At 39.0% G+C, this 11405-nt stretch overlaps 1 protein-coding gene and 1 long non-coding RNA gene across 2 annotated transcripts in view; both read right to left on the bottom strand.

Moving 5' to 3' along the window:
- Window positions 1-401: 401 nt before the first annotated feature.
- tfpia (tissue factor pathway inhibitor a) overlaps window positions 402-11405 on the bottom strand; it is a 48987-nt gene continuing 37983 nt past the window's right edge. The window contains exons 3-7 of the mRNA XM_085249033.1: window positions 10946-11122; window positions 6934-6987; window positions 6134-6208; window positions 2818-2985; window positions 402-2421 (exon numbers count right to left, since the gene is read on the bottom strand). Of these exons, the coding sequence (XP_085105159.1) occupies window positions 2333-2421; window positions 2818-2985; window positions 6134-6208; window positions 6934-6987; window positions 10946-11122 (563 nt within the window). The 3' untranslated portion in view covers window positions 402-2332. The remainder of the gene's footprint in view (window positions 2422-2817; window positions 2986-6133; window positions 6209-6933; window positions 6988-10945; window positions 11123-11405) is intronic.
- Window positions 8881-10411, bottom strand: LOC146557200 (uncharacterized). Its single transcript, XR_014888911.1, has 2 exons — window positions 9518-10411; window positions 8881-8942 (listed from the first exon to the last, which is right to left on the bottom strand). It is a non-coding gene; the product is annotated as an uncharacterized LOC146557200 (long non-coding RNA).

Raw genomic sequence — 11405 nt, 5'->3', positions numbered from 1 at the left:
ATGAAAGCATTTTCTACAGACTTGAATAAAAATAGCGTAATAAAGTAATCAATAACAAAACAGAGATCAAGTCTTGAAAATTACCCAGATTCCACTGAAAATATGCAGGCTGTGGATTCTGCACTAGCCTACAACAGAGGTAACCTAGAAGGATGCTTAAAAAAATTCACCCCCACCCTGCACAACAATAACGGACTGTTGTGCAGGGTGTAAATTGTCAGCTTTATGTTGTTATAAAGCTGATAGTTCAGTTGACAATTCTTGCAACTCTACACGATTTCTGTTGTCTTATTTAGAGTTCTGAAGGCCATTTTGCTATTCTTTGTTTTCCAGTGTAAAACTCTGGACTTGTCACTCAAACTAAAAGAGATGGAAAGAGAGTAAATAAACACGAAACACAATAGGATTGTTGAAATGTATTATATAAACTTTCAGTCCCATCCATTACAGCCATGTACAGTAAACAGCACTGTTCGTCTGCTGCTCACAAACGTCTTTCTTTACACAACACTGCCCCCTTCTGGCTTTTCTTACCAACAACATTCCAAAGCTTGAAAACATTGATTTAAAGTCATAAAAAAAATCAACAACAAACAACAATACAGTCATTATCCTGTTCACAATGATTTACAGCTGTGATGGTTTCTTGATTGTGGAGTTGCTTAAAAAAAATTCAATTCTGGACGAAGAATTGTGCACAACTTTAATGCTGCCGTTCACACTGAAGAGAAACTATGCCAATACCACAGTAGAATAGCATCAGCTGCTGTACATACACAGTAAATATGCATTAGATGTATTCCCATTAAGGCTATAGTGAGAAGTTTATATCGAAACGATAATATCTGATCGTAAAAATAGAAAGACATAAAATATGTATACATATAATAACTGCAGTGCAAAGCATTAGTGCCCAGAGCATAAACATCAGCCAAACAAATGTTTTTTGTCAATAAGCCATAGAAACAATGCGAATAACAAGTTTAATTCATTAAAAATCAAATTTATGTAATTAAAAAATCATTTTTACACAAGATCTGTTATCCCAAGCCAAGTGTGCTACAGAAGAATATGAGATGCTGCCTGACGTACAACGACACCAACAGAGAGCACAGTCCTCAGCAGCACGGTGTAGCAATTATTTCAAAGTCTGCTTGTACGATGTTATTTTTTTTTCCATAAATTCTGATGTAAATCGAAAACACGACTATCCTGCTGCGATATCAAAGCTCATCTGTCTCTGTATGTCACTCAGGCTCTGTATGTCACTCAGGCGTCATAAATTTTAATGTTTTGTAATGAAAGGCAGAAATATTATTCTTTGATACTATGCTTGCCCTTTTCTGAGCAAGTTATTATTGAAAAGACAAAGACATGATCATCATGTATACGCTATAGCTGTTCAGTATATGTTTCATTCATGTATGGCAGCTCTTTATTAAAGGTCATGGCAGCAGCAGTCTGAGCGGCAAAGGGACGCACACAGACAAGCAAACAGGACAAGGCTCTTTATGATATTTCTCAGTGGCTAACTCTGTTTGTTTTTATGAAGCTTTTTTCTTTTCAAAAAATAAATCCTCTGAAATGTCTGCCCTCATTTGTTTCTTTTCAGGGTCCAATCATTATTCTTCACCTTCATCTAGGACGAAAGGACATCATCCCTCTTTGGTGTCACTTTTAGCTTCATTTGTCACACTTTTTCCTTCAAAAAGTGACCCCCCCCCCCTTATTTCAAAATGTGTTTCATTTCAGTAAGAAAGAGCCAATCTGTGACATTCCTCTTGTTGATATCCTTGCTTCTCCATCTCCAGCTTCTCCTCTAGTTCCATTACAACATATTGTAATCTACTCCTGCTCCTCCCCATGTCCACCAGTGTGGGTTGTCCTTGAGCTTGATCCAAATTCTCTATCAGCGTCATCATCATCTGCTTATTCTCCTCTACCGCCACCAGTATCTAGACCACAGGGGGATCCCGCAGTCTTTTCTTCTAACGATCTCAGTTAATGAACATCATTTAGATGCAGATTCTAAACAATGACTCCAAACTGCACAGTGCAGCACAGCATTACTTTCATGTGTCTGACCAAAAATAAAATTAACAGAGTTTTTAAATGACATAAAGCTCAAATTATTCCTGAGATGAATAAACATGTTTCAACAAGTCAAGAAAATCATATTGCTATAAACACAGAGGCAGACCAATGATGTCAAGGGGTTGTGGCAGACTTGGCTGCAGAGCAGAAAAAAAAACATGCATAAAGCTAAAAAAAAAAAAAAAAGCCCAAACAAAACATATATTGGCATAAATACAGCTGACAGCAGAGTAGAATCTCACGCAGAGTCGAGTGTTCTTCTTGAGTAATTAAGAATGTTGTGTAAGTTTTTCCTCCTTACTCGGATCATCATCCTCTTCCCATGACCTGCAACATAAACCACAAAATGTCTTCATATTAGATTTTTAAAATGGAATAATTAAAGACAACAAATGAAAAAGAAATTAACTGAATGAGCATGCCATGGTACGCCAAACTTTGGAACTGATCAGTTCCAGATTGTCCTGTCTTCCTTGGGTCATCCTGGGTCTTAACCTGGTTCTGCTTGAGGTTTCTTCCTGTTAAAGGGGAGGTTTTCCTTCCCACTGTCACCAAGTACTTGCTCATAGGAGGATGTTTGATTGTTGGGGGTTTTCTTTGTATTATTGTAGGTTTATTACCAACATAAGTGCCTTCAGGTGACTGCTGTTGTGATTTGGCAGTATATAAATCAACTAAACTGAACAGAATTGGATTAAAGTGAATCTCTTAAAATAATCCTACCCTTTCTGATGCATTTGTGGAAGCAGTGTCTCCGGGTTATGAAGTTGTTTTCATTCCCTCCACAGCCGCTGTAGGAAAATGACTGGCATCGCTTTTTTTCTGGAATGTATGCATATCTGCTCTCTGAACCACTACATGTCCCCTTGTCCACAGGTCTGAAGCACAGCTCTGAAAGAGTGAAGTCTGTTAATCACAAGAAACAGCAAACAGCCAACTTTATTTCATTTCATCCTTAAAATGTTACATAATTCTTTGATTAAATTAGATCTATGTTAGTTTTATTAGAGAGCTAAGACATAAGCTGAAGATACCACAAGCCTGAAGGTGAGGAAGATGAATGATTCCTGTTTGTGTACTGTTGCATTAGGCTTCATCCACCTGAAAGTGATTTTGACTGGCATATTCAGGCTGAGTCTTGGAGTAACAGATTCTGAGAGTGGAAGTTGCTGTGTAAGCCATCCTCTTTGTTTTTTCTGTAGTTTTCTGCTGGGTGAGAGTAGGGCCATATTCCATATTCTGACTGGAGACCCATGAGCAATGACTCTTTTTCACTACTGATGCACACTTATTTTCACTGACAAACAGTGACCTTAACAGTTCAGCATTTATCTCAGTATTTAACTTGCTAGGCTCAGCTAAGGTCACCAAAAATAATGTCACACTGCAGAGAAATCCAGGATCAACAACAAAAAGTGATTTTGTTCAGGGTGAAACTACATCGCAAATGAACAAAGCCCAAAATCTGAAATTAAACCGCAGAAGCACAAGAGAGCACAGGAGGGCTTGCAGGAAACAATGACAAAAGACGATAGGACAATATATACACAGGGGCAGGACTATTTATACACACACAGGTGGGGAACAAGGCATAGGTGACACAGTTAACACAGGTGAGAATCCAGGGTCAGGTAAGACAAAAATTAAAATGATCTCAGCGTACAATATTAATAATAATAATAATAATAATAATAATAATAACCTTTAAACCTCAAAGACCTATCCTAAACACAGAGATGAGACTCACATTATGCATGAAGATGGATATAGGAGAACACTACAGGACAAAGGAATAAACAGAAAGACAAGATAGAGGATAAGAATGGCCTGGAATTGCTTACACCGAGAGAATTAAACACACGAAAAAGCAATAATTCTATACAATAAATAATAATAATCAGAGCTAATACTCAAAAATGACTCATTTGATAAAGAAATCAGCCTAACAATAAGAACTTCTGACACTGGGTCTGAAACCCAAACTCAGATATACTGGCTAGGAATTCAAACCCCTAAATCACCACAAAGCCTCAGTCTTTTAGGCAAACAGTTAATATATAAGAATTATTCCACCACTGTGTTAAACTTCCAAACATAATATAGTATGACAAGTTCTCACACATAAATAGATCATGTTGGTAGAACCAGGTCAGGGCATTGTTCATATTGTCCTTTCTCACATGTAGGACACAAAAGATGCTCCTGGGAGTGTGCAAAACACAGCACAAATGACACCCCCGCACTGCCTATGAATCCGTTATCTGCAACAATATGTCCAGATGGGCACAAACACACATCACACAGACTTTGTATTCTGGAGCTGGCAGATTAAAGCTCATTTAAGCTCCCATCAGACCGACTTTTGAGTTCTCATACACAGCTGTGAGGTGCGCAAAGTGTTGTTTCATGCCAGTCATGCCACTGTTTGCATTGCAAATTCTCTTTGATAAAAATAATTAATTAGATAATTCAGTGAGTTCTACAGCTGCTTTTTATAAACATGCTTTGCTGGAAAAACTGTGGTCTTCTGTTACTTGTCATGTCCCGTGTTACAAAAACAGAGAAACTATAACTAGTCACAGCACATAACTGGGTGCAGGCAACCTGGCAAATATATAAAGGGTTTTCATGATGCTATTGTGTTTTATTTTATTTAGCTAAATTTCAAGTTTATATTCCCTTTTTTATTATTGTTATTGATGAGATGATTTTAATGACTTTCTGGGCGGAGGAGCTGCCCAGAACTGTTTCATGCCTGAAAAAGTCTGAGATCCACAGAGCCAAAGTGTGTGCTTCACTGAGCAGCCACAAGATGTCAGTCTTTGATTTGATTTCTTTGATTTCAACATGGCAACATCTGCTTGGCAGACAGACGTCAGCATGCACACCACGTTCTCTCATGCTCATTTCTGGCTTTTGTAACTTTGAGAGTCAAACTCGGTTCATCGTAGTAGTGAACTGTGACATCAAATATCACCAAAACCTATTTTCTAAATCTGTCTTTTAAAGACCTGATTAATGAATTGAAATCAACATTCATACCAACTTTACTTCTCAGAGACACTTTATTACATCAACGAGTTCTTTGGGTTTTTTGTTTTGTTTTTTTTAATCAAAGAATTACCCTCAAAAAGAAAAAGATTGATTCCATGGTGGAACTACAGAGGCTAACTTATCCTGAATCTCTTCTACTCAATATTTTTGACAACAGTGAAATTGAATTCTTAGAATTATAACTCTTTGAATGAGTTGAGGGCGATGGGAGACGAGCCAGGGTCTCCCAGTTCTTTCCTGCAAGCTGTACAAAACAGCCTTGCAACAGGACAGCTGTGATTTATGCTCCCACACTGCGAATACACCGAAAATTAGTGAGTGGGAAAGTAACAAACGAGTTGTGGGAAGAGGACACTGATGCACTCCGTTTCTGCCCTTTGCTTTTCACAACAAAAGCAATTCTGAAAGCTGTCTACCATCTATGCATCACTGCACCTTGACAATTTCTTTTCTTCTTTTTATAACAAAAAAGTTTTTGGCAGCACAAACTGCTCTAGTTAATAAATGGCTTGGAATTGCTTACTTTCAGGTCTGAGCATATTTCAGAATTTAACAATGACTGAGGACAAGATGAGTGATTTAATCATGCCTTGTGACCATTAATCTATCCCACATGTCTAATACTCTGTGTAATAAATGAAAACTACGTGTACTGCTTCTAGCTTTGTGCTTCATTGTCTGACTGTATCTTAGTCGCAGAGCTTTTCACAGTTTTCTCACTGATCAAGTTTACTTCATCAATCAGCTACACAGCCGGCTGATTTTATTGATATCACATTCTTGACTCGTGTTACTTGGCTTTATGAGACTAACATTGAGTGAAATCCTGGCTGTTCTCAGAAATGTAGCCTCTGTGTTTATGGAGTTATGAAGAATAGTAACCTAACAACCAATTTGCATGAATAAAATCAAATTAGCCTTAATTCTAAATGCTACATCCAAGATTTCTCATTGAGTTCTCCTTGAAAATGTGGAATTTTCTTACCGTTTGTCTCTGGATTTGTGTCATTCCCTTGCACCAACGGTGCATTTGCGATTTGTTCCCCTGCAATTTGTTCCCCTGAAATGCAACAATATGGGAAGCCATCAATCAGTCAGTGAATAAATTTGCTTCCTTTGTCAGACTCAGTTGTGATCATTAATGCAAATTTTGCACCTGTGCATAAAACAGAGAATTGCGACAGGAAAGTGATTACATAAAGACTGGAATTAGCTTACTTGCGTCTTTATGAAATTAAAAAATTGGTACTCTAAAGCTTTAATTAACTAATGACATGCATATGTAACTACTTATTACTAAATAGCAATTTGTCCATCTGTGCAGTATTTACTGATTTTTGGACATGTTGTTTCCTTCTGCTTCCAGTCATGCCAACATAGGCTGAATGCCTCCATCAATCGCCCATCTCATTCTGGTTTTTACTGTTTTCTTTTTTTTTTTTTTTAATCCCAGTTGCAAGGGGAATGATGCCATCAGTAATAATTATATTTATCAGTTACTTAAGACACAGAATATTACAGAGAAAGGCAATGTTGAGATGGTTTGAATATATGCGCAGGTGGGAGATAGTGGATATACTGAAGTTGCCAGGCAGGAGGAGAAGAGGAAGACCACAAAGAGGATTCAAGGATGTGGTAAAGGAGGACATGCAGAAGGCTGGTGTGGCAGAGGAGGATGCTAGGGATAGGGTGAGATGGAGGAAGATGACCTGATGTGATGACACTAAAAGGGAACAGGTGAAAGAAGAAGAAGATAGGCAGAGTGCAGTGTACAGTCATCGTTACCAGTCTCGATGATTGGCTGAACATCGTCTTTTCTTGGAGAAGGAGATTCTGGTGCTGTGGTAGGGTTCACCATATTGACACGGACAAAAGAGAAAAGCAACATCTGAGAACATGTGTCTCGACTGCCATCCACAGAACATCAGTCCTGCTGTATTTATCTCGAAAAGTTGATTCTGTTCATCTGGACATGATGTTTCTCCTCCTGAAAACGCTACATCCAGATGAACAGAATCAACCTTTGGGGATTTTTTTTACCTGGATGTTTGAGCATCAAGACCTACTATAGTTGGAACAAATTTAATTACACTGAACAAAAATATAAACGCAACACTTTTGTTTTTGCTCCCATTCCCCATGGGATGGACGTAGAGACCTAAAATTCATTCCAGATACACAATATAACCATCCCTCCCAAACAGTGGTCACAAATCAGTCCAAATGTGTGGTAGTGGGCACATCTGCTATATTGAGAGAATCCATCCCACCTCACAGGTGTGCCACATCAGGATGCTGATCTGACATCATGAGTAGTGCACAGGTGTACCTCAGACTGCCCACAACAAAAGGCCACCCTGGAATGTGCAGTTTTGACTCACAGCAAAATGCCACAGATGCCACAAGCAATGAGGGAGCGTGCAATTGGCATGCTGACAGCAGGAATGTCAACCAGATCTGTCGCCCGTGCATTGAATGTTCATTTCTCAACCATAAGCCGTCTCCACAGGCGTTTCAGAGAACATGGCAGCACATCCAACCGGCCTCACAACCGCAGACCTCGTGTAACCACACCAGCCCAGGACCTCCACATCCAGCAGGTTCACCTCCAAGATCGTCTGAGACCAGCCACCCTGACAGCTGCTGGAACAATTGGTTTGCACAACCAAACAATTTCTGCACAGACTGTCAGAAACCGTCTCAGGGACGCTCAACTGCATGCCCGTCGTCCTCATCGGGGTCTTGACCTGACTCCAGCTCGTCGCCGTAACAGACTTGTGTGGGCAAATGCTCACATTCGATGGCGTCTGGCACGTTGGAGAGGTGTGCGCTTCACGGATGAATCATGGTTCACATTGTTCAGGGCAGATGGCAGCTGAGAATGTCCCAGTTCTTGCATGGCCAGCATACTCACCGGACATGTCACCCATTGAGCATGTTCGGGATGTGCTTGACCGGCGTATACGACAGCGTGTACCAGTTCCCACGAATATCCAACAACCTCGCACAGCCATTGAAGTGGAGTGGACCAACATTCCACAGGCCACAATTGACAATCTGATAGACTCCATGCGACGATGTGTTGCACTGCATGAGGCAAATGGTGGTCACACCAGATACTGACCGGTTCTGGGTCCCCAGACCCCCAATAGTGCAAAAAACTGCACATTCCAGGGTGGCCTTTTGTTGTGGGCAGTCTGAGGTACACCTGTGCACTACACAGCAAATCCAGCATGTCCAAATTAACACTGTCGGATTTGATTTCAACACTATTAAAGTGTCTATATGGGTCCACACCAGAGAGTGTTAATTTAACTCTTTTTGGAGAGTTGGTACGTTAACTCTGATTTAGTGTTAAACACCAAATCTGTCTGGAGTTGATAATTTAACACTTGGTGTTAAGAGTTTATATATTAACTCTCAAAGAGTATTTTAGTTTAACTACGTAAGAGTTATCTTCTAATTCATTCTAAAAAGTGGGAATTTTACTGTTCTGATCTTCTAGAAATTTCTTTTGGAAATAAACATTTACTAAAAAGATGCAATGGTTTTTGAAAAACATTTATTCTGAACTGTGCACCACAATTTCAAAACATTTTCTGAAAGATGTAACAGTATACATGTTCTCACTTTCATTAGAATTTTGTTTATCAAAAGGTCTGACATGGTAAATGCAAATAACAGCATTCTCATCACTTATTTCTTCAATACAATATGCATGTCCTTCATTCATCACTTTGTGGAACTTCAACGCACTTCTGCTCTCCCCCATATTCCATCTTCACAAGCATATCCTGTGCGGAGATTGAATAAAAATTAGTTGACACTAATTAATGGCACAAATAATCCAGTAAACAATTGCAGCACAGTAAAAAGGAATCCTCTTTGAGCCATTACTTGTGTAAAGTATTTTCCCAAAAGACAAGGACACAGGCAACAGGTAATACTGAACTAAATGTAAAACCTCAACCTTTTTCATTTTTACCTAAACCGTGTGCACAAAACTCTGGAGGGAATATGCTAACGTAGAATCCAGTCAGGACGTCAGCTACTGCTGTTTGCTCGTTTGTTTGTTTTTTATGGGCGATCGTTTTCAGGCTTCAAGTAGCACCATTATACCAACATTTCACATTCTAGGCATTGTTTTAGGTGTATTTGACCAAAGATTTGACTGAAAATTCACATGCAAGCTTTTTTCAAGGCTGTGGTATTTGCCCGCAAACAATACCTTTCAGCTAGCTAAAACAGAATATTATGCTATCAGCGAGCAACATGGCTAATGTCTTTCACACAGCTTTGTCTCAACTCCAAAGAGCCACAGAAGTAAAAGCTAATAACAATTGAAACAATCTTTGAAAAAATGACTTACCAAGCATGGCAAACAACTCAAATATGTAGAGCAAAATGTTCTGAAACTGCTTCACTTCAGCTTCGATTGGAGCCGTGCTGGGGGCGGAGTCTGTGAATTTACTCGGTTGGTGTCACAGCCCCTCTAGGAGTTCAGAGTTAAGAGGTCAGGAGTTAATGTTTCCATTGTAACACCTCCAGATTTGACAGAGAAACACTCATTTTTAACACTCGATTTTAACTACTATCATTTTACACCTCAGAGTTACATTAAAAGAATGTGACTCTACTTAGAGTAAAATTAACTCTACTTTTGCAAGGAGACTATTAACACCAAAAAATGTAACACTTTTGAATTTGCTGTGTACTCATGATGTCAGATCAGCATCCTGATGTGGCACACCTGTGAGGTGGGATGGATTATCTCAATATAGCAGATGTGCCCACTACCACACATTTGGACTGATTTGTGACCACTGTTTGGGAGGGATGGTTATATTGTGTATCTGGAATGAATTTTAGGTCTCTACGTCCATCCCATGGGGAATGGGAGCAAAAACAATAGTGTTGCGTTTATATTTTTGTTCAGTGTATATCCCCCTGATCAATCATAATTAAAGCACGTTTAATTACATTAGCATCAGCTGGGAAAAGGTGTTGTTTTGCAAACATTTTGTCTATAAATGAAACTAAACATTCGTCTGTGTGGAATTAAAATCGATTCTCTCTACAACATGGTCTTTTGGCAGAACTGGTCACAGCCGAGCGACTTGCTCGTTATTTTCCTAAAATTTCAATATTTAAACGACTTATGCCTAAAGTCTGGTATAATTGAGTATGCTTTGGTCACTTTAAAACCATTTAAATGCTAAATCAAGGTGGAATGTGATTTCACGGTCAGCTAAAAGTCATCACAAAGTTAATTTTCAGAGGTAGAATTATTTTGATTATGTCACCTCACTGAAATGGGTTTTCTGTTGATGCACAGCAACTGGCCATGTTTCCAATAAAAGAAAGCTATTGTGTGTAAAATATACACAAAATCCAAATGATTTACAAGTTATTCAAACCATGTGTTTAATCAAAATCAGTACAAAGACAACATATAACATGCTTAAAATAACGTGCTGATATACAATTTGATGCCAGCGGAACCTTTCAAAAGAAAATGATTGATAAAGTAAGCAAAGAAAATAAAGGATTCTCCACTCTGTGAGGGAGAAAAAATAATGTTTCTTTACATGCAATTTTACAGATTCTAACATTATGAAAAGATTAGAGAACTCTCTGTATACAGAGGATAAAGACCATTAAGCTGTAATGAAAGGCTGTGATCTTTGGGTCCTCATGTAGGACTTCATCAAAAGCAGATATGACTATGGAAGAAATCAGAGAACGCTTCAAAACAACAGTCAGTGAACTGCATTAGTGAATGCAAGTGCATCCCTACCTGGATTTAGACACTTTGCCTGACACTCAGCCATGGTCCTGAAATTGTTGGCATTGCCAAAACATCCTCCATAATAGAACTGCTTGCACTCCTGACTCGAGCTGTCAAAGAAGAAGCGTGACACGAGCCCTCGACAGGGACCGGGAGCCTGGGGTAAATGACATGGGTTCTTCTTATCTAAGAAAGTAAAAGAGGGAAGAGTTACAATAAATTCTCTTGAAACGTGTAATTATTAATTTGCTGCTAAATAGTAATAATAATAGCATATGACTTATGTCGTATGATAGGGTGAGGCAAGGTGTCACAGAGGTTTCACCCAAACCCTCTGGTGTAACGACATACACCTTTTTTCACACCTTGGATCATGTGACAGCACACATGATTAATAGTAGGTCAGCAACCGCCTCTCGACGGACAAACCCCACTAGGGTTTAAATACGTGAGACACCTTTTTTTTTCA

This window comes from Mchenga conophoros, linkage group LG16 (assembly GCF_057382185.1).
Source record: "Mchenga conophoros isolate Kocher_MC1m ecotype Shallow Benthic linkage group LG16, M_conophoros_male_GT1.1, whole genome shotgun sequence".
Taxonomy (NCBI): domain Eukaryota; kingdom Metazoa; phylum Chordata; class Actinopteri; order Cichliformes; family Cichlidae; genus Mchenga; species Mchenga conophoros.
The sequence above is the reverse complement of the archived record's forward strand: the minus strand, read 5'-3'. Positions and strand labels throughout refer to the sequence as shown.